Genomic DNA, 24,141 nt, shown 5'->3' on the forward strand with positions numbered 1-24,141 from the left:
GACTCAGTAAAACCTTTTTGTGGCAAATCAAGGTGCATCATTACACATTGTTGGCCTGTGCTGTTCACAACTTTTGTCCAACACAATCAGCGACATCGTGTCACTCATGCTACCGAGATACATCAATTTGCTGCCTCATCATCACTTAATTTGGGGCTGATCGTCTATACTTTGGTCAGCAGCTGACGCCAGCTCTCTACCGGACGAGGTACGTAAGATTTCCCCTGGCCTTTAAAGAAGCTTAGCTGGTGGTGCCTCACTGCCGTGCCCCGTGGGTAGAGTTGAATGAATGAATGTTTATTGACTCAGAAGTACTTTGGTAGATAAAAGGCACTATTGATTCAAATGCAGGAAAGGATATTAAATAATGCAGTAAATTTAGGCTGTTTCAACAATGACTGCATGTCATCGCCTCTCTCTCTCACATCACAATTGGAAATAAAGCTGGAATGAAAAAACATTCAAAAATGAATACATAAACAACCTCATTTATCACCATCTGACAACTTCCACAAAGTACTGACCATGCTTGTGGTATGTATGACTACTCAATGTAATGTGATGATGTGATGATCATGTCATGAACAATACAATACTAGCCACCCAGCTGTACCTTTGTCAGATGATAAGCTTGTGCTGTGACATTGTATGTATGCGCTGTGCTAACCATAGGAAGTGTCAGTGTTTATTTTAATGACTGGTGCAAAGTAAGCATGTACGTACACAATAGACTCCCATGTGCAACACTTCCTCCACACCTGACCAGTGGCACAGCACAGGAACCATCATCACATCCCTATTCCCTACTTCTTACTCATAGCAGGACAGTTGCGCGTGCGTGCGTGCACACACACACACACACACACACACACACACACACACACACACACACACACACACATGACACAATGCCTGGTGTAGAAACAGCATATTCCTCATGCAGAGGAAATGAAGTTGACAAAGGTACTTCAGAATGCCAGCTTATTGTCGACACGTGGGAGATTTAAAACTGGGTATTCTACATTCATTTTTATAGTGACAATGGAACATTGTATTAGTTTGTACTTTGTAACTGATACCAGAAATTTAAAGCCAGGCTATTTTATATAGGCCTAATAAAAGTCAAGCAAGGTTTTCTGAAGCATGCATAAAGAATAGAAAATATGAATAGCCGGGGCACCATAAATTGCCTTCTATCCTCAAGGGCAAGTCTACTGCTGTTTAAATAAACTAGAAAGTGAAATCAACTAGAAGAGCAGTAGCATTCACAACATGTGGCTGCCTGTCAGGAATCCTCTCTTGACAGCTACACAGTAAATCTGGAGTTAAGAGAATGTAAATTACTATCAAATACTATGAATTCTGGATGCTCTATAATCTAGTGACAGTCTAGCATTTCTGCATTTGTAACTCTCCGTGTACAACAGTTATAGCTATATTGAACTAGTGTACGAGGGCTTAGTTTAGTGTCCAATGAGTCCACACCCACTGTACACAAAACAATATGTGACTGTGTTGTGACTGTCTGCAGAAGATCTGTAATTACCTGTTGATTTTGAGAGCGAAAGCTCGTCGCTCTGCGCTCGCCAGGGAAGCCATGGAAGTTCAACTCCAGATTGTTGTGGCTTCTCCAATATCTAGTCCAGTGTCCCCACCATAGACTGTAAAAAGGTCCCCACTGACTCTCCCCACTGTCCCACACAGCGCGCCGGAGGAGCTACAAGTCAACTGCTGTCTGTTGCACTAAAGTCATCGCAATCCTCATGCTCACTCTCTGGGTGGAAACTTCCGCATTTGAACCATCATTATCATCTGCAGAACAGCAGACAGTCAGACACCGGGATTTCGCTGGGTGGGAGGGGATGGAATGGATTAGACACGCACACGCGCTGAGATAAGCAGCCCTACTGCCCTAGTCGTGTTTTAATAATCTCTCTCTCTCTCTCTGCTTTTAGTTATGGCGGCTCTCTCTTCCTCTGTCTGTCTGCCTGTCTGTCTCTCTGTCTCGTCTCTCTCCCTCCCGCTCTCTTTCCACGCACACACGGCACGCCGCACGGGTAATGATACCGTAGTGTTTGGTCCGAACCAAACGTTATTAATTTGTAACTAAGGCAGCATTATACATCGCTATTTAAAAAACCATATAGATTAATATTCGTATTGATTATTACACATACGGTATTTAATATGACATCTATCTATTATAATTCGAGATATCAAAACCCTAACCCTGAGATATAGAGACTCATATCTCAATATAGCGAGTCATCCAAACTTGTACAAACTGCGTGGCATTGTTGTGAGCTGGGTTGATTTGCAGGTGCACACAGCGAGACCTAAACTGGCTTCTTTCGCCCTCTGTCGTTCTTGATTGTACATTACACTGTCTGTGCAACTGGGAGAGGAGGACGAACATAGCAGAGTACTCTCTGACGAACACGAACCACATACGAAGTTACGAACGATCCTATGCTACATCTACAAAGTTAGTTTTGATAGAATGCATTGACCATTAATTTATACGAAAAGTGTTGTATTGACTTCAAGTCGACAACACTCGAAATGTACTGCACAGCATTGAGCCCCTGGCGTTAGCACGTGGCACGTGCTGCAGCTATTCTCTGCCCCATGCAATAGGCGGAACCATTGTTGCCACTTCCTGATTTACACGGAGCTGTGGGCAGTGCTGCACAGTGTCCAAATGTGATGCATAGTGCATTATTTTAAGTACCACTGGATTATCTCTGATTCTTCTGCATTCGCTGCCATTGAATCGGGTAAACGATTGAAAGCCCTCGTAAATTATTACATTATTAATCGCTTAAACGTGTTGTCATACCCGTTTCGTTAATGCAAGTCTGAATTGTGCACATGTGAAAGCTGTCCTGCTTTCTATTGCTATAGAGTAGTTGCTACTATGTCGAACTAGCTATAGCTAATAGCTATTACCCTGGTGTCATTCAAATCCTATTACAGAATTGGTTAATGTTGTGTTAATGTGTGTCCATCTAGCATGGATGGCGTGGTGATGGAAGAGGAGGATGACTGCCCAGAGCTGGTGCCCATCGCTACTGAGCAGATACCTGTCACCATCATTACTGGATACCTTGGTAGGAAACAGAGTTGGCCAGAGTTCAAGCCATGGACCAATCTTTAAACCAGTGTTAATTTTGTTGACTAAGACTAAGGTTTTTAGAAGACTAAATTAGACAAAAACGAAATGGTATGTTATTCAAAAGACTAAGACTAAATACAAATATTCTAAAATGGATCCAGTGTACAGATCCATTTGGTTCCATTTTTACATGCTCAGATGCTTTGTTACAAGTATAGATGGACCAACACTGAGGTGTGTACTCTTGAATTAATGTCTGAAAAAATGGCTACTAGATTGAACAACAATGGATATTACTACTACAACACTACTGGTATGTTGATCTGCATGTTCTTAGAAAAGTCTATGGGATACAAATATTTGAATGACATTTACAGAAAATGACTGTGTCAACATGATTATACGTAATAAATAACGTGATAATACTAGGTCAATACAAATAGTAGGCTGAAGCCATAAATCACAATCACAGACTGGCCTAATCTGCTTGCTATAGTGTTATCGTTGTGTCTGCTAGGCAGTGGGCAGGATAGGAATTCTTCATTACATTCATGGCCCTTGCCTTAATAACAAATCCATTGCTTTAATAGCTCCCTTCCATATGTACAGTATACACACATACATGCTTGCACACACTTGGTCCCACTTAAAACACAGATTCTTCTAGCCACTCCTATGCCCAGCTTTGTGTGTTTGTGTCACTTGTGTGTACCCTACCCCATACCGATGATTTGGTTGGTGGAGCAATGTGTGCTGTGTACCCCATAGCGATGATTTGATTGGCTGAGACACCTGCAGACACATAAATCTGGCTCCTATAGCCAGCTTTCTGTGTGTGTGAACCACGGAATTGAGGATAAAAAAAAGCGAGGGCAAAAGTGAATGGCCAGAGAAAAGTGAGGACGCCAAAAGTGATTGGCCGGGACGTGATGATGTATGATAAAGAGCGCCCCTCGCCCTCACTTCAAACAAGTGTGATTTTTTTAATTTACATTCATTTTAATCGTCTAGTTATGTCTAGTTTCTAGTTATTGTCCTCTGCCTTATGTCATTTATATACTGTTATTCTCTGCTTGGTGTATGTTTTATTGAGGGGCGATAGACCCTCCTATGTCCAGCTTTTAGTGTGCAAACACGAACTTTGTCCTACACAAACATGAAATGTCATTGACAATGAATGGACAAGTTTGAGTTTTCGTGTAAACACAAACATTGCGTAACACATTACGTTAGGTTAGGACGCAAATTCTGATAGGCCGGAATGAGATGGTCTATGATGATGTACGATGATGCCCCTCACTTCACACGGGTGTGATTTTTATATTCCTGTCTTTCTCAAATTCAGTCAAATTTACATTTGCAAAAAATATGTTCTTAAATGTTAAATATTAATTTTTTAGGGGCAGGGAAGACTACACTGTTGAACTACATATTAACAGAGAACCACAACAAGCGAATTGCTGTGATACTCAATGAATTTGGAGAAGGTAAGGTCTATGTTTTTGTTGTTTTATAGATTTTGACAGCATTGTGCCATCTTCCTCTACTCCATGACCATTTCCAAATAGTGCTTTAATGTTACACAAACCAGGAGATTTATCATGAAAACATTGTCATGGTCCTTGTAGTTTTTCCACAGCTTTCCACTAGAGAGCAGCAAACCAACACTTTACATGGAAACCAAAGTGCCAACATCTCATAGGCATAGTCTTTTGGTGGGCAGATTTACAGGGAGGTCCTGGCCTAAACTTCCCTAAACCGATAAAGCTCTCATAGTGCTGCCGCAGAGAGAAAAAAGCGTTTGTCCAGAGAGCAGCCTACTAAACCTACACCAGCAAACATGCCAGGCAGCCAGCAAAAGCTCTTTAAGGTTTTGTAATCTGCACTAATGCTGAACACTTTAATCGAGAACATCAAATAGAACATGGACCCAGAGAAATGTCCCACATTATTTGAAGTAGGCTACTGCTGGACAGCTGTCCATTTGTCCAAATGAACATTCTATTGGGGGTCAATCCCTGATTCCCTGCTATAGTATCTTTATCTTGCTGTTTGTTGAAAGACTTTTCTCCGATTCAGACATGCCTGAGATGACCTATGTTGACTGGGTTAGTGGGTTGCCTGAACTTGAAACTTTTCTCATTTGAAAAATAACTAGAAACGATTTGGATTACAATGACATTATCAGGGGTTTCAACTTTTTTATCAGCCTGTTTTTTTTACTTGTTATTTTTCTGTGGTTCAACCACTCCCTTACGGAGCTATATGTGTGGGTGGGTTGCTGCGTGGCTGGGTTGAGCACGAAAACAGCATGGTTGTTTTTCACCACCTGTGCGCAACCTAACACGCACGCCCATATTAACTGTATATATGATGATTTCAGGTGTGCCAGTGCAGTACAGTAACAGTACAGTACAGTAGAGGGTACAGTAGAGGGACCCCCACACGGTAACTCTGTCATTTTCTCAACCGTTTCGGATGCGGGGCGGCTGGAACCGGCCCGGCCCCCTGGGCGTGTTCCCGGGGGTTTGGATATTCCGGGGACCCCCCGGGGACCCCCACACGGTAACTGTCATTTCTGTACCGTTTCGGACGCGGGGCGGCTCGCCAGAACCGGGCCGGCACCCTGGGTGCGTTCCTGTGCGTTCCTCCCCCTCCCCCCGGCGACTCCCACGCGAGTACATCTAGCTAGCCTATCTGAGTGGTGCACTGATATGCTTAAAATATATGATTGTCCACTGCCTACGGGTAGTGCCCTGGAGAAGTCCCTGGCAGTGAGCCAGTCAGGAGAGTTGTATAAGGAGTAAATATATGATTGTCCACTGCCTACAGGTAGTGCCCTGGAGAAGTCCCTCGCAGTGAGCCAGTCTGGAGAGTTGTATGAGGAGTGGTTAGAACTCAGGAATGGCTGCCTCTGCTGCTCGGTCAAGTATGTGTCATCACGGTCATGGCCAGTTTATAGCCATTATTTAATGTCAACATTTCACAGAGAAATACACAGAAGACACAGAGTCACACTAGATTATTGATCTCCTCATATCAGAACAATAGGTTTAGATTATTTTTTTAAAGATAACAATAATGTGTACTGCTCTGCCAATAAGGCATGAATGCTTGGTTAGGGTAATTATTTTGCTATAAACTTCAGGCAATACTAGTTGTCAAGCAGTACCGGTAGGTGTCCTATTTGACACCGGGGTCTAAAACACTTCAGATGTATAGATACTGTACATTGGATACCATACTCTATCATACAGATTGATTAGAATAACATTTTATTCATTAAGATAAGTTCTGATTTGTGGCTTTAAGCAAGTACTGTAGGTTACACAGTGTAGCCTGTAATAGACCATGTAGTAGGGGTGTGCTGAAATATTGATATTGCAATATTTGTGGATACTTCCTCCCGCGGGAATTAATCGATACACCGCCGGCACATATCGAGAATGCACTGTTCATATAAGCTGCTTTGATATTATAGGAAATAGCCTACCATATATTTTATTTTTATTTGCATATGAACTTGTCATTAGCCTAACTGTAGGCCTACTGGCCTAGATACAGATATTTGAATGTGCAATAAATAGGATGGACCACAGTACTGTGGTAGTATATCTCAGTTGAAGTTGAATGTCTAAGGGGCTAAATATGTAATTCACAATTACAGATTGTCAGCATTTCACCTACTGTATGTATGTATGCTTCTACACGAAAACAAACAATGACCGTCATGTCGTCAGTGACCCCCCCCCCGCCTCAAATAATAATGTCCCCGTACTTTTTGTTGTTCCGATGGCGCCACTGCATTGTACTTCATAAAAGACACGTGACATGTGTTGTATAGTATACTACGTACGGCATAATATACTGTATGTATACTCTAGATATGTATTTGGTGCAGCACCGTTTCTGTGTTGTAACCATTGTGTATGTGTCTCATGAATGATCCAATGGTCAACCGTCCAACACAATCTATTTATTATAACTTATGGTTGTTTCTATTTCCTCTTAGGGACAATGGTTTTAAAGCCATAGAGAACTTAATGGAGAAGAAAGGTAAATTTGACTACATCCTGTTGGAAACCACCGGTCTAGCTGATCCAGGTAATTCACATGTAGTGAAAGTACAAAACAAATAACTTTGGATAAAATACAAATCAATGCTGCAGTATTTTCTATGCATACCTGGGTGAAAGATATGTGTAAAAGTTCAAATTGTTACCTAATTATTACAGTAAATTTCCATTCCTTAGTACAATCGTTGTCCAATGTCTAACTCTAAATTGCCATTATATCTAATTAAAGTAAAGGATTATTTGACTTGACCCTTGACCCTCTACTCCTGGTTAGTGCTGCCACTTTACATTAATCAGAACAAACAAATGCCCAACAAATATTGACTGCTAGACAAGGACTCACTAGTGAGTATGTTGTTACTTGTGCTTTGTAATTAGACTTCACAAAACTAGCTAACTCTTAACTCTCTAGATCCAGATCTGTGTTGCGTTGACAAGGCCAGGTTGAGGGAATATCCCAGCAGCTTATTTTCATCAGAGCAGTCAGAAAAACTATCAAGCCATTTTGTCTCCCAGGACTGAATCAATAATAGGGAACACGCCCTGTGACGATTGGGGCGCATCGCCAAGTGACAGATGTCAGGAACCTGTGGCACGGGCAGTCACGCACCACTTGGCGGCATAGACAGGAAGCAACAGAACGCGTTCAGACTGGGACTTGGTTCACTTTTCTGTCATGTCATTGGCTGAGACAGGCTCGTTATTGGCAAGGACAGGGCTGTCATTGGCTCAGACAGTCTTGTCGATCATAGTGCTCCCAGGGGGCTTGCCCTTCCAATTCAGGATAGGACCAGATGAGTTATGTGAGAGATGCCACTCAGAAACTGTGTTTTCATTACTTGCCTATCAAATATTTACAATGCTTTTTTTATTCTCGCTTGACGGTTTGACAAAAGTGCATTATGTGAACAAGCTGGGGCTGGTGTGGTGACATAGGGTCTTGGAATAACCTCTTCCACAGGAAAATGGAAACAAACCAAATGTACCAGTGGGAGAAAAACAATTGAAAGATTCTGATATTAGTTTTATCTGGTCCAAGGAGTTTCAAGTAGAATACATGCATACAATATTTGTGACACCTGCTAGTGGGAGACGCAGAGTGTGAATGCCAAAACGTAAGGGTGAGTTTGGTTTAAAGCAGTGGGCCATGAGGATATTGCAATTATGTCGATAATATATGATGATTATGATGATAATATAATGTTTATCATATACAAAATCATTCCTTTAAATCCTCATTAATTCCTCATTAATCCAAGACAACAGAATATTTTTCCTCGCAGCATAAATTAAATGATTAAACGGACATTTATGTAACTTGTTAATAACACCCAAACAATATCGCTCAATCTTATGACATGACCATGTACAGTGAATATAGTATCCAGAACGACTGACATAGAAACAGCTTTTTCAGAAAACTCAGGATTTAGACATTTTTGGAATCTGATCTCAGGTCAAAATGGCTTAAGACAGAGGTGATATGTAGATAGATAATTGAACTGGTTTGGTAAGTGGTGACTACTATGGTGCATTGGTAAAAATGGAGAGGCTGCTTCTTCTCTTGGACTCGAAGGCTAGGTGAGATCTGTAACCTGTGTATGGTTCTTAGCTGACGCACAGAAAGGTTTTTGGCATTTTCAAATATTTCACACCAAACCTGATGTCTTTCCCATTTCCTCTTAGGAAAGTGGTGGTTGAATGTATCTGAGTTACTTCACCTAATATGCTCCGCAAATGTGTTGTTGTGAGTGATTGCACATAATTATACTAGTGTTGATACTTGATACTTAATAAGTAACACTTTTATGGGAACATTCTATATTATTTTTTTAAACGACACCCAAAAACAAATCCACACTACATGTCAGTGCGTATGTCTTCATTGCCTTTTGCAGGTGCTGTGGCCTCCATGTTTTGGGTTGACGCTGAACTAGGCAGTGACATCTATTTGGATGGTAAGATGTTTGCAGTAGCACTATGTAGCATCTTGTTGGTGTAGTTATTTTTTAACATGTTTGTGTGTCTATGAGAGGAGTATGAAGAATCAACAGCAAGTATGAGACTGTCCAGATTGGATAAACATGGATGCCAATTCCAAACAGGGTTCCTAAGCATAACCCAAAGGTGGTGTTTGCGTTTTTAGTTTTTTTATAATTTCTTCTCCCCATTTTAGTCATTATGCCTCCTCACACACATTTCTGTGGGTCTTGTCACTGCTGTTGTATTCTACTGAGTCACCTACCAGTGAGGACCTCACACCAGGAGGACATTGTCTTCGTCCTACTCATATATTTTTGTACATGTTGGTCCCATAAGGACACAATTAGTTGTTTTGTTTTTATTTCGGGCTTAAATGTTTGGGTACCCCTGCATTATGCTGATGTTTCAGAATTTGCTAAAATAACTTGGAGAAAGTTGCTTAGACAAACCAAAGGCCAAAAGGCTGTTGGAGTTCATACCAAAGTACAGGTTCTGTAAGTGCCCTGAACGCTCTTGTCACTAATAATAACATGTATTCACTTATTCTTCTGTTCATAGGCATTGTTTCTGTCATTGATGCCAAGTATGGAATGCAGGTATGATAATGAGTCTTAAAGGTGATGTTGAACTTGGGTAGAACTTTAGATTGTGTGTATGATATTATAAGTCCAGATATGCTATGTTTTATACTAGCAAAGTAGAACATTGTGCCTGCATGTAAGGCTAGGGTTAAGTTTCTGGTATATCATTTCTTTACCAACCATTTTGTTCACTTATGGCTGCAGCAGTGCTTGTCTTACGCAGGTACTGGAGATCAAATGTTGTTGTGTGTGTGTGTGTGTGTGTGTGTGTGTGTGTGTGTGTGTGTGTGTGTGTGTGTGTGTGTGTGTGTGTGTGTTCCACCAAAGGTCAACATTGCTTTAGTTTAAAGCTGTCTTAATGTTTTCTAATATCACTTGTAACTGCCAAGTTGAAGCAACTGTAGGGCAGGCTGCTGAACTCATTGTACTGCTGGTGTGAACTAACCCCCGCCCAGAGTGCAAGATAATATTATGTGCACACCCAGCCATCCTCAGTGCAGAAATAGTTAAGAGAAACAGGGCAAGTGACACCTGGGTAATAGGCTACTAATTTGAAGGTGTCAATGCTTGGTAAGGTGACACATTTCTGCCTCTGTCCTCCTCAGAGAGATGGAGAGTAGGGATGCACCGAAAGGGAAATGCTTGGCCAAAACCGAATACCGACTATAGGAAACAGTCGGCCGAATACCGAATATGATTAATTCTATATATCTTTTTTTCCTACCATTGCTGTCATGGCTGTACCTTAAAGCTACCTGATTTATGGTAAAATAAATGGTTATGGCAAAACTTAACTTAAATAATAATCACTATTATGGGTCCATAAAACATTTATTCAGCTCTTTTGAATGCATTACCGTACTTGTAATCTTGTATACACTATTAGGTAATATATTTTCTGCCTATTCGGGCCGAAAATAGGCCGAAAATGCATTTTTAGACATTTTCTGCCGAATATTTTCTGCGGCTGAATATTCAGTGCATCACTAATGGAGAGAGAGAGAAAGAGATGGAGCGAGTAAAAAAGTTAAAAGAACGATAGAGAGCCATTTAGGATGATACCTAGTGAAGGAGTAATTGATATCTGAGATGTGACCATTGTAATAGGGCTGTCACAGCCACTCACTCACCCTTCCCTTTTATCCATTTATCTCTTGACATTTTTGTGTAGACTTAAAGCTGCTATAAGCAATAATACGTCACATTTTTAATTACCTTAATTTTTTTTGTATTCAGACAGCCAGCAATGGGTAAAACGCTCCCCAAAACATTTTAGTCTCTGTGACACATCTAGGGGTCATCTTGGTCGACCCATCTTGGTCATCTTGGTCGATTTGCCTGTCTACTTCCTGATTGGTAAGTCATTACGACCGGGGTTTTTTCTAACAAAGGCAAAGCTTCTAGGAACATCTTTGAATGCAGATTGTAGATGTGTCACAGAGGCTACATTCTTTGGGGGAGCGTTTTACTCATTGCTGGCTGTCTGATTACCCACAAAAAAAAACGAAAGGTGATTCAAATTTTGACATTATTGCTTATAGCAGGTAGAGGCAAAAAAGCATAGAAGTTGGGTTTTGTTGGATGAAGGCCACACAGGGTCCGCTCAAAACGGTCTCCAATCAAGTCAAGTCCTGGCCGTTTTGACTTCATGGAACTCAGATCCACTCTCTCCTCTCCCTGTAGCATCTAACCGAAGAAAAACCAGAAGGACTGGTCAATGAAGCAGCCAGGTATTCTGTCTGTCTGTCTAGTATGATCTACGCCCCATGCCCCCTTGCCTGATCGTCTTCCCTGCATGGCTTTCTGTCTGTTTGTCTGCCCTCTACTGTGCCATTTTGTTTCCAGCAGCTGCTTGGTGTTGTTGCTGAGCAAATACCAGGATGATTAAGGACCAATTAAAGCCCTTTCCCACTGGCATGAAATGCCTGTTACATGACCTTTTGCACTTTGTGCCTTTATTTGTGTTTTCACCTCTAAACTAAACAGTTTGCCATATGACATTAGCATGTATTGCACTCTGCTAGCCCACCTGTATACAACACACATACACACTTTGAGGTTGGGCCCAAAGGGTGGTGAAATGTTTGTTTTGTGGTGCATTGGAATTCTGGCATTGACCAGTGATCACATCTTGGGTACAAAGAAGAATAACATATGTATGCACTTGGTTGGCACATTTCTTTTATTCTCATTCTATTTTGATATGATCTCAAGTCAAATGTTTTTCTGTCACTGTATTTTGAATACCACAAAATAATCAGAATGTTGAATGTGCTGTCATTTCAGACAGATTGCTGTGGCTGACCTAACCATCATCAACAAGACAGATCTGGTGAATGAAGATGAGCTGGCTCAGCTCAAAGACACTGTCAGGTCAACATCACATACTTAATAAATACTGCATGGCTTTCAGGCTTACTCAATTACGACAATGCTTTTTAAACTCCAGTTTCATATGATCACATTGAAGTAAGACATTAAAATCTTTAAAGGCAGGAGATGGAATGTGGGGTTAGGGTTCAGCTTCCGTTTGTTATCTAAAAATACTAAAAGAGAACATTTGGTTCTGTCACTCCAGGTCTATAAATGGCATCGCTAAGATTCTAGAAACCCAGAAATCAAGGTAAGCTCACCAACAAAACATATTGATATGGTAAGATATGTATTTTCTCTAGATAAGTTCCTGTCTTTGTTCTGTGAAACAGATGGCCACCCTGCCGTGTGCTGCTTTAGCTCTGATCTTTTTTTTAGGCATGACCTTGCATGAGAGACACCACCTAACTGCCCTTACATACTGAGCTAACGCTAACACAACACACCATGCTGTGGTGTCTCTAGTTCCCCAGAATGCTTTACTTTCCACCTTTTAGCTTGCAGCCTAATTCATTGTATATTTCTGCATTATGGTATGTACTAGCCTACTAGGTGTGCTCTTGTGTTAGAATGTTATGTATGTTATGTTATCTGCTGAACACAAACACGGCTCTCGGTATGTATCAAAGGCTTGGGTGTGTTTCTGCTCTCCTCTGCCCCATTGGGAAAGTTCAGAGCAGGGTGAAACAGATGAAAGATGCAGTGCAATGAGGGGTTAATTAGAAAAACGTTCATGTAGCTCTGATTTCAGTCAGCGGTTGGTGGTTTCTTTTAACGGACCAATTACATTTTCCAGAAGTCCAATAGATTTACATTAATTCATATAGGTTCATATGCCCTTGTGTTAATTTTTGACAAGTGCTGAGTCCCAAGTTTATTGTTACTCATCATGTTTTGTAAATTAACCTTTGACCGTTTCTCCACAGGGTGGACCTATCTGAAGTTCTAGATCTGCATGCCTTTGACAATAAGAATGGTGCAAAGTGAGTGTCTTATGTACTGTGTGACTCAATTAACAATATATATAAAATAAAGGCCAACCTTTATTTTATATAGATGAAGTAGTTTGATTGCATCGGTTTTACTTTGAGCTACATGGTTGAAATGTCAGGAATCCAGTCTATTCCAATTAGCCAGTTTTCCAGAGAAGCTTGCGGCTTACAATGGGAAAGTGAAAATAGACAGGCAAAACTCTCACATTTTAACCAGCCATACGATGGTCTAGACTCTAGAGACTATAGAAGAAATGTTGAGACCTCTCTCATACAATCTAAAGCTACCTCCACATAGCACTGACGGTTAGCTGTCGGCCAGTTTGAAACCACCGCGAGCTTGTTGGCAGGAGACTCCCGATGGCAAGCTCCCGTCTTGCCGTCCATATCGCCTTATCGACGCGTCAGAACCCGTTGATAAAGAACCGAACATGTCCGGTCGGTTGCCGATGTCGGGAGCGACGCTATCCATGTTGTAGTGATGAGGGGGGGGGGGGTAAATTACTCCACTGTAGAGTGGGCTTATAGTCTGCTCGTTATGGTGTAGTCAGCCCTGGTGTGAACTCTCAATTCAACTCTCAATTAATATATATAATATCAATCAATCAACTCCAGATAAACTCCAACTTGTTTTGGTGAGAATCTCCTAGCTATTTTTAAAAAGGATCATGAAAGCAAGCCCAAATAAGAAACTACACTTCAGAAATAAGCCCAAACTATAAAGCAACGGGCAACTATGGATATTAAGCTATGTTACAAGAAAACCAGCCCAAAGTCGCTTATAATAAGCAGACCTGGCAACACTGCAAACCAGCGCTGCTGGCTGCTTTCTGCAATTTGCATGGGAGAAAATAATGTTTTGTCGGCAGACTGATTTCGTGCTGATAAAACAAAATGCCAGTCTGTTGCAATCTGGCAGTTTTAAGTAGTCTTTGACTAGTCTGAACAAGTTTGTTTGGTCTGAAGTCACATTAAATTCACCATCATCTCCTATTCTAGTTCATCAGAGCTGCAAATCTCACAGACATTTGCTCCTTTTACACAGCCTGTTCAAGGCTGTTCAATGTTGCACCATCATTCCGCCGTGTCTTATAACGGCACAGAGACGGAATGGGGTAATGTTCGTGCCGCCTTTGAGCTGGCAGCGTAGTGAGTCCCAGAGCTGAGTTGACATCTGTGTAAAACAGGGTTTGTCAAAGTGGCTGCCGTGACACAGGTTCAGGGATCCTCAATACTTTATCCAACGTTCCTTTTCCATCTACACCAAATCTCTTTGACCAAACAACAGCAGATCTACAAACTAGCGATGCTGGCTGGGGTTCTGTTCTCTGTTGGTTAAACATCTCGTATAAAGTTATTTTCAATCTGTCCTAAATGGAAACTCATCTCTCATACTTTCCTTGAGACATACTGTATCTTAGGGGGAAATATTTGCATATTTCCGTACCATAATCTGAAAAAATAAAACTATGTATTCCGGGGTGCCATGGATGAAATTGTTTACAGCCAGGGGTGACCTGAGACAAAAAGGTTTGAGAATCACTGGTGTAAAAGGCACAGCTGACATGGCAGGACAAGTGAAGTCTAATGTCCACCCACCGTTGTGCCTTTAACATCTCCCTGATTTTCTTCAATATTTATCCTCAAGTCCTTGAATGTATTTCTGTTTGTACAAACATGTTGCTTGCACAAACCTGGTATTGTAGCATTGCGCATCATCAACATGTCATCCCTCACAAGCGTTCATCGCCGGGGTGGGGGTTGGGGGGTCATGAAAGAATGGGCGAGAAGCAAATCAGTCCTGACCTTACAGTGGCAACAACAATAGATTTCAATCAATTACCCTAAAAAAGGCTTTGCCTAAGTAAACAACCAGCTCAATGGCCTTGTGGAGTGTCTGTCCTGAGATTGCGAGGTCGGTGGTTCAATCCCTGTCTGAGTCATCCCAAAGACTATAAAAATGGTACCCAATGCCTCCCTGCTTGGCACTCGGCATCAAGGGTTGGATTGGGGGTAATCAGACCCTGTGACATATTAGCGTCATGTCCTGGGGATATATGGGCTACATGGCCCGGGAGTCGTTGGTTCCCAAGGATACTTACTTTAATAATAATAAATAATACAATATCTTGAGTCAGTATTTTGATAAATAAATGTATAAAGTCTACTGGCAGCCTCTCAACGCAGAACACTTGACATGTTATACTGGCAGCCTCTCAACGCAGAACGCTTGACATGTTATTTAAGATAATCACCAGCATTAATGACTCTTCTTTGCGCCGTTAGTGCGGGATCTCTGGCTTTTGATACCGTCGTTCTCCACGTTACTCTCTTAATTAACGGACTCCTCTATAGAACGTCCCCATGTCATGCTGCACAGGGGAGGTCGCTATATTGTAACCCCTGTAGAATTGCAGTCTAATGAATGGAGCATCAGTGGTGTTAAAGCTCTCTTTACACACGCCCCCAGCCAGTGTCTCTGAGCCCAGCTGTGGAGGATTAGAGCTGTGTGTGTCCACTGGCTCCTGAGGAGGCTCCCTTGTCCCTGCAGATAGCCCCCTTCCTCCCCCCGCCTCCCGTGCTTTTCAGAGCCCAGGCCCCTCCTCCTGGGAACCCACACTGCTTGTTTGAAGCGGCCCCCCGCCGCTCCGCCTGTGTGGTACTAACAGCACACAGGACTCAAGCTGCTGGACATAACGTTTGGCCTCCTTGTGAGGTCAGCGAAGAGGAGGGGTGGGGCCGCATTGCTTACAGCGTGTGGGTGGTAGTAGGTTTATTTTTTTATGTTTTAATTATTAATTTTCTGAATCGTCTTCATCCACAGTGCCATCATCATACATACCATTACAATGTGCATGACACAAAAAATATACAAAGATAATAAGGATACTCCATCGTCCAACTATTATGTATGGAGGAATGCACACAGACAAGCTGCAAACATAACATGAATGGTCAAAGGTTTTATTGCATTACAGAGTTTCTATGCAGACAGTGTACTCACACAGACCTCAAACAAAGCCAATAAAAATGGTTTCATAGCATCCCAATCCCAGTTAGCGTTTGCTGCATACATACAAATGCGTACAGGCTAATTTGAATCATTAGCGTTGTTGCTGTAGGCAACACCTATTGTTCTAGGTCCGAGAACTTTTAAGCCAGATAAAGTAAACCTTTTTTGTTCATTGAGTTCAATGGGAATTTTTTTGTAACCTTTTCTATAACCCCTAAAGTCCCTACAGGACAATATGTAATATAAATGGCAAGAATTCATCAAGGGCAGAACTTTCTAGTATAGACTCATAAATTACAAGTGTGCAAATGGATTTCCACATGAAAAAGAACGAATACATGAAGAATTCAAGACAGAATTCATTTCCCAGCGGATTCCTCGCGGCTCGCGAGGAATCCGTGCAACCACACTTGCAATTTCCCAGAATTGCACTTTTCTAATTTTAATGCATTCTACACAGTAGATATTAATGAGATTAGCAAAGCCTGTAAATGCAACATGGATATCAGTTTTATTGTTATATCATCATGTGAAGAAGTGGGTGAAATTCATTTTTGTGCAAGTGTGAGCCTCTTGAGTGACATGGAGCAAAGAGTATTGTGTAACGTTTAATCCTCTCTGTCCTCAGTTTAACAGAGAAGATGCAACTAATAATGACGAACACAAGACCACATCTTGACAAGGTATCTTCAGTATATTTTGAATTAATAAGCTGTTTTTCCTGATTTGATTAATTTCAGAATTCCCTTGCCCACACAGGAAGATAATTCCTTCTCCTGAGGCTAAAATCGTGTCTTTCATTCCCTTGAGCCATGACACTCTAGTGAAACCTCCCCACCCTCCTTTAGTTTTTTGTGTTGAGATCGACCTGAGGCTTTTGATGTTGTCTTGTTACACGACAAATGGGTTCAACCTGGGTCATATACATTGAATCACTCTCTGTTCTTGGCATCACTTGGCTTACTGCGTTGGCTAGACAAACAAGTCTTTTGGCTAGACGTTTGTGGTTTACAGTCATTTGAATTCAGCTGTCATAAATGCTGCTCTTAAACTATTGTGTCACGCTGTACTGTTGTTGTAGCTAACAACAGAACATGACTAGAAGTGTTGATCTTCCATGGGAAGGTAGTTGGATGGATTGGCCTGTAACGACCACAGGGGTAATTCCGTTGTCATGGCAGTAATTATGAAACAGGACAGATATAGAGTTTTATTATAGAGTTTTATTAAGATCCCCATTAGCTGGTGCATAGCAACAGCTAATCTTCTGTATCTAAGATACAGAAAAAGAGAGTAGCTGGGGTCGCACTTGGAAAGATTCTGCTTTTGGTGACTAGTTTTTGAATTTTGGCGTGGTGTTAGGTACCAAAGGAGATTCAAGTGCAGGGACCTCAGCCCTCAGCACTTAAGACTGCCCAGGATTTGCATGTTGTATGATCTATGAGCAGGTACAAATTAAGTAGTCAAAGTGCACCAACAGTATATCAACAGCATTAGTAATATTTACAGTATAAATATAATCAACGTTTACTTAAACATTCTGTCTCCACAATATGACTGTGGTATATGACAATCCACAGTGTACAATGAGAAATATATCTACATTACATAGCCTCATGGTATATAAGTTGGTGTAATACTTGAAGAAAATGTCATTACACAGTCGCATGAATTAAGCCTTTATTCATCCTTCATTAACTAATAGTGGCTAACTTCTCACACTAAAGTAAGCCACAGCAGCTGTACAGTTGTAGTTTTATCACAGGATAAGGGGACATGTGAACTGTTTGAGAGGGGTGTGTTGGTAAATAAGGCATTGTTATCCATTTTCTCCTGGTCCCCTTTCCCGCATGGGGTTTAACGCTTCCTCATTCCCCCTTACCTCCCCTCCTTCCCACCTCCCCACGTTGCTCTTTTCATGTAAATGAGAATGCTGCTTTTCTGTTGTTATACCAAATAAAAAGGAAGCGTGTAACCTTCACACTTCAACACAAAGCCCCAAATATCTGCAAAGTGCCCTTAATGTTTTAAGGAAGTGTGTGTGTGTGTGTGTGTGTGTGTGTGTGTGTGTGTGTGTGTGTGTGTGTGTGTGTGTGTGTGTGTGTGTGTGTGTGTGTGTGTGTGTGTGTGTGTGTGTGTGTGTGTGAAGCAGGCAGATAAGGATGGGTGTCAAAGCTGGTTTTTAAGGTGCTGAGTAGATCTGTGGTTTTTGACACATTCATTGACAAACTCATCAATGGCGTTGGACGCGTTTAACTGTTTTTTTTAAACCATGTTTCAGTAAACCTATACTAATCCCGATTGGATTATATCTAATTCAATGGCATCACATTTATGATGAGATAGTCAACACTTTATCTTGTTTATGGTGCACGCCTAGTCGTCAACTATGTCCAATATTGACTTTTTTGCCGATATTCCGATATTGTCCAACTTCTAATTTCCCATTCCGATATCAACCGATACCGATATATGCAGGTATTTTCACCAAAAGTCAACTAATTGTCAGATAACAACACTTCAACCACCCAAAATATTATCCCGCTCACTTCATTGGCTAGAAATCACTGATGCTGGTCTAGTACTACAACAAGGCAACTCCCATACCTTCAAGACACAATCCAACCATAAAACACCCTGGACAACGCTCCACTTATCCTAGACTCTTCTCCCTCCTGGGTTCCAACCTGTGGAATAAAATTCCCATTAGGGTTGCAACAATTAATCAAACTAATGGATTTAATCAATTATACAAAATTACAGAGAAATCGATTTAAATAATAGATTTTGGCGGAAAGATGTTTATCAAAAATACAAAACACATCGCAATGCAATTTTATGAGCTTGTAGATATGCTGTTTTTGTGCGACACTGTTGTACGACAAAGTATAAATATAGAGGATTAATCAGACTAATGATTAATTAATTATAAACAAATATTTCACTTTTTTGTGTCAATTAAATTATACATACAAATCAAAAACGTAATGGACAAATGAATCGCTAAGATAAATGATAGTTGCAGCCCTGATCCTTTGCAGTCAGAACTCCAGACTCACTCCCAATTTTCTGTAGTCTGAAAGACCATGACACACCTCTTCAGAGACTGCATGTAACTCATTGACAAATGATAAAGTGTTGGGCAGTAACGAGTTACTAGTTACATATTACTGTAATATTATTATTTTTCCCAGTAATGAGTAAAGTAAGTTATTACTCTGCCAAAACAGTAATATTATTGCTATTTACAAAAAGTAATACCAGTATGTAATATTATATAATATCAACAGTCTGTCTTGAGAGACTAGGTTGCCTCAAAAAGGTCAGAGTCTGTTGCTTTATTTTATTGTTTTATTTATGTATACAATATATACTGTCCGTTTTGAGATGCTACAGCCATGTGTGTGCAGTTCAGATTGTTGATTTGTTGAGTTCAGTTTGGCTGATTGGAGACTTCTTATTCCAATGAATTGGATTCAGTTGTAAAAGGAGCTGGCTAAATAGATTGTGTTCTTTTGTGGGTGGAAGGGGCCCGGGTGAAAAGTAGTATAAAGAAAATATGTAACTATATTACTCTTGCTTCCAAGTAATACGTTTTTCTAATGAGTAATAAGTAAAGTAAACATATTACTCTCCTAAGTAACATTAAACACTAAACAAGCCTGTTGAATTATTTGCTAATTGTAATGTTCCCAACCTGGGAACTGTATGCAGCTAAATTGTTTTCATTGCACAAAATGACTTCCATAGAAAGCACTCGACAAATGAGGCTCATTATGTTTTGTGTGATCCTCAGAGTATATTGACAGCCACATTTGAAGTTGCTGGAGATGTTTCAGAAGATGTCTTGAACACTTTCATCCAGGTACTATACATCTCTCCACTCTGCCATCACGGATTTGTTCTATTCTTTTCCAAAGTCCTTTTGACTCTTATGTAGGGCGACCATTTTTCAAGCTCTATAAAAGTAGCGTAAATCGCCAATCTACAAGCTCACAATGCTTGTAGATCTGTTGTTTTGTTTGGTGTTTTCATCAGAACAGAGTTTAAACGCCTATGTAAGCGCTCATAACGTGTGTTATTTTAATTGTGCTGAAAACTATTTGGTAGTGAATGTAAGTACATTTTACATATTTGTTGGGACTCGCGAACTGTTTGACAGAACACTCGTTAATGATTTGTTCTATTGTTATAGTCCTTTTGACTCCTGTGTTCCTACTGTTCTAAGAATCTCTTATGGGAGAAGACTTTCAAGAACAAAGCAGGACTACCCATGAACATCATTCGGTTAAAGGTACAGTAGAACTCTTCATTTCAAGGACCCCGATACTCTCATTTTGATCTTTTCTTGTTATATCTGGGACTCCATTCGACACAGGAAAATCCTCTGTTAATTTAACTTTGAACAGAGTTTAAGACCTATATGGGCCCATTTGGTTCCTAACGTTCAATCATTTACCTGGGGATCCCCTGCATTCCTGGCCCCCATGTTGAGGACCAGTGCTGTGATGAGCACAATGGATTGAACTGTGACAGCAGTGGCCAGTAACGACTGCTTTATTATCTGCATTAATCGGTTTGAACTGCTCCATTCCGGTAGGTTAATGTGTGTGTGTGTGTGTGTGTGTGTGTGTGTGTGTGTGTGTGTGTGTGTGTGTGTGTGTGTGTGTTCCCAGGGTATACTATCAGTGGCAGGTAAAGCCCACCAGGTAATGCTTCAGGGGGTCCATGAGTTGTATGAGCTTGATGAAACGCCAGAGATTTGGGGAGAGCAACCAAGACTCAACCGACTAGTCTTTATAGGTACCAACACACTTCTGTCACGTTAATCCTGACTCTCATCTCATCATATATTCGGTATACAACTATGACTATTTATTTTTTTAGAGATTGTTGGATACACCTCAGTGTCGCAGTCCCGCCCCCTTTCACGACGACGACAGGCCCAGGAAATAATTCCCCATGCATTTTTCCCAGTGCCAAATAATTACAAAGAAGAAAAACAACATATTTTTCGCCCCCAAAAATTGTGTTTGTTGTCATGATTTCTCACGATCCGAGTTGGCTTTTTTCAAGGCTTACAGATCTTTAAATAAATACTTTTTTGAAATGTCTATGGGGAAAATGCATGGGGAATTATTTGTCGTTTGGTCATGAAAGGGGTCGGGACTGCGACCCTCTATTGGCTGTTCTGTAATCTGACATGTACAATGTAGCATTGAAGTGTAATTTTATTTCTGCCAGTTCCCACTTGTAAAAGAGACTCACTTCAGTCTCAATGTGTTTTTACTGGTTAAAAAACAAACTGGGAAAAGATACACAACCATCATCAACTTCTACGTCTACCCCGCAATTCTTTGGCATGTATGCAAAATACACTTTTCACAGTGTGGAAAGCTCTCCATCCCTCCATGTAATGGACATCTACTGCTGTTCACTTAACCAATTAAACCGTATACATCGTTGACCTGGGTCTCCCAGGGGTCTATCCTTGGCCGCCTCCTTTTCCCCCTCTCTTCACAGAAAATAGCCCACCTGAGCTTGTAGATCTGCTGTTTGTGGAATGTTCTGCCTATTATGAAATTCCCAGAATAGGGACTATTGGGTTATAAGTGGTTAATTAATAAGCTGGCTCATGAGTACTTGCCTAAATTATATATGACATTTGCATTTCCCCACTTATAGCATCAATTCCCAGAGTTTAGCTGATTCAAAAGCCATAATGCTGTTTGGCGCTTGCTGCCTTATGATTCTCTCTTAAACCATTTTGGGCGGGAACCCCTTTTGGTGTTATCATCATGTTATGCTTTAGCTATTGAAAAATAGCAGATCTACAAGCTCATAGCGCGCCACCGAGTGGCGCGCTACAAGCTTGTAGGTCTGCTATTTTTGACAAATCAAAGAACGACAGATACACAGCTTTTTCAGAAAACTGTCAGGATGTAGAAGACATTTTTAGAATCTGATCTCAGGTCAAAATGGTTAATAAACGTATAAACATGATTCCTCACACAGGCTGTATGTACTGTCAGTGTTGTCATTGTGTTAAACGGTGTCCCCGTTCTCTTCTGTAGGTAAGAACCTGGACAGGGACATTCTACGGGAGCAGTTTATCTCTACCGTGGTACAGGCAAAGAACAGAGATTAGATGAAACCTCCCCCCTCTGATTCTCATGGTAAACTCAAGAGTTGATCCTGGACTTAACTACCATCAACAAACCTGGGACCGTTTTGACAGATTTTACTCCAGTTTTTCGTCTCCGTTAAGCTTGGTGATTTCTAGACTAGACTAGAGTATATGGAGATACTATGTAGTAGAAGAATTGTGTGATAACTAATTTAAAAAGCGCAGTCCATATACAAGACTTGCATATTGAAAACGGTATTATGGCTGTTTGTTAATGATAATTTTATAATAAAACCTTCTCGGCCATGCAGGGAACATATTTTTATCAGTGATATTCGGTATTTGATTGAGCTAATTTCACAGAGCCAAACTCCCTAATCCATAGCTATACTGTGTGTGCACTGTGCACAGACTCCGGCCGGTGATGTATTTGGGACTATAAAGGTCCCTGCACACTGCTGCGTTTTTCAGATTTTTTTTTTCTGCCGTTATTCTGAAAAAGAAATGTGTCCAAGGACCTTTAGTCTTGATTTACAGCACTATCCACCGTATTAACCCATTTTGAGCGGGAACCCCTTTTGGTGTTGCATACATTGTTATAATTTAGCTATTGAAAAATAGCAGATCTACAAGCTCATAGAACTTGAACGCTATGAACTTGTAGGTCTGCTATTTTTGAAAAATGAGATGATGAGACTATGTAGTATAGTAGCAGTATAGTTGCATTTCAAATTTGGCACAAATGTTTTATTTTCAAATGTTTTTTGGCTTTAATAAACCACCTTGTATGTTTAAGTTATTAGAACTGATTGTTTGTGCATCTTTCTGTGGTATGCTTATTTAATTTTTGTCATAACAAATTATATATATATAAATAACCTGTTGTTGGTGACTACTCTGGGCTATCAGCATGACAATTGGAGATTGAATGGCTTTGTGCTATGTGTTAAGCTAACCTAGTAATACCACCATAGTACTTCACAAAGACCTTACATTTCCTAAAGTGCATTTACACCTTAGTTTTTATTGTTTTTAAGACAATACCCCTCTCTGTCAAAATTCACATCTCCAGCAATAGCACCTTTACTGGAAAGTGTTGGAAACTCACTTTGCTGGAAACAGTTCTAAGTTTCAATCAAGGTTCATTATAATAATGAATCTCAAAAGAAACTTAAAACTCTTCTTAAGGCATTTCTTATAGATGTTATTGCTCATGGAGATCATTAGTAACATATGGAGCATTACCGTTACATGAGCACGGTATGAATTGTATATTGATTAATGTGTTTTTAAATTTATTGGGTACACTGTCAATCTACACCACAAAATTGTGTTGTTTTTTGTTTGTTATATCTTAAACTGATGCATCTGTTTTGTCAATCGACTCAGGCTTACTAGCACACATGAGTCAGGTGAGGAAATGGGTGGGATTTTCCCATCGTAGTCATTTGTAATGGAGATGAATGACTATGGACGATCTATGTATTCTCGCGTTGGAACGTTTGCTTTGAGGATCACTTTGGTCATTCAGCCTGGCCATAAACCTGAGCTGATCCCCGTAGCCCTGAGCGCACTGTGCAGCTGGGCCGTTTCCTATTCGATTCTAATGCTGATCGCCTCGTTAAGGCGGCTATAGTCCCCTTTTCTCCCCAGGCCGCGGGGAACCGGCCACGGCCATTTTCATGGTCAGGCCACCTGCGGGCATCCAGAGGTGGCAAACTAAACGAAACCGCGGGGTTCCTCGGGGGAAACGCTCAGTTTCTTATCAGGGGTTAGGTGTGGTGTTAAAACTTACCAGCGCATCCCATCTCCAGCCGCGCTACTGTGCTGCTGAGCCCAGGTTTCTAAAACAGGAAATGTTCCCATGTTCAAAGCACATCC

At 40.9% G+C, this 24,141-nt stretch overlaps 2 protein-coding genes across 3 annotated transcripts in view; one reads left to right on the top strand and one right to left on the bottom strand.

Moving 5' to 3' along the window:
- dock8 (dedicator of cytokinesis 8) overlaps window positions 1-1,679 on the bottom strand; it is a 79,290-nt gene extending 77,611 nt beyond the window's left edge. The window contains exon 1 of the mRNA XM_080766109.1: window positions 1,547-1,679. Within this exon, the coding sequence (XP_080622235.1) occupies window positions 1,547-1,599 (53 nt within the window). The 5' untranslated portion in view covers window positions 1,600-1,679. The remainder of the gene's footprint in view (window positions 1-1,546) is intronic.
- cbwd (COBW domain containing) lies at window positions 1,678-23,065 on the top strand. 2 transcript variants are annotated; one of them, XM_080766112.1, is made up of 16 exons: window positions 1,678-2,057; window positions 3,013-3,110; window positions 4,516-4,602; window positions 5,948-6,044; window positions 7,128-7,219; window positions 9,090-9,149; window positions 9,733-9,770; window positions 11,439-11,485; window positions 12,042-12,128; window positions 12,334-12,378; window positions 13,055-13,111; window positions 16,762-16,816; window positions 19,930-19,998; window positions 20,362-20,427; window positions 20,810-20,936; window positions 22,208-23,065. In XM_080766112.1, the coding sequence occupies exons 2-16, from the start codon at window positions 3,014-3,016 to the stop codon at window positions 22,279-22,281; spliced, it is 1,098 nt and encodes a 365-aa protein (XP_080622238.1). In that variant the 5' UTR covers window positions 1,678-2,057; window position 3,013; the 3' UTR covers window positions 22,282-23,065. The 2 variants fall into 2 exon arrangements, with proteins under 2 accessions (XP_080622238.1, XP_080622237.1); XM_080766111.1 differs by lacking the exon at window positions 1,678-2,057 and adding an exon at window positions 2,469-2,777.
- Window positions 23,066-24,141: the final 1,076 nt, after the last annotated feature.

This window comes from Protomyctophum bolini, assembly GCF_963924005.1.
Source record: "Protomyctophum bolini genome assembly, chromosome: 6".
In the NCBI taxonomy this organism is placed as follows: Eukaryota; Metazoa; Chordata; class Actinopteri; order Myctophiformes; family Myctophidae; genus Protomyctophum; species Protomyctophum bolini.

What these genes read in the sequence shown, in the direction of transcription:
- cbwd (XM_080766112.1), top strand. Translation starts at nt 3,014, where the DNA reads ATGGATGGCGTGGTGATGGAAGAGGAGGATGACTGCCCAGAGCTGGTG. An exon ending in ACTCAATGAATTTGGAGAAG is followed by an intron (nt 4,603 to 5,947) that starts GTAAGGTCTATG and finishes CACTGCCTACAG; the next exon opens with GTAGTGCCCTGGAGAAGTCC. An exon ending in ATGCCAAGTATGGAATGCAG is followed by an intron (nt 9,771 to 11,438) that starts GTATGATAATGA and finishes CTCTCCCTGTAG; the next exon opens with CATCTAACCGAAGAAAAACC.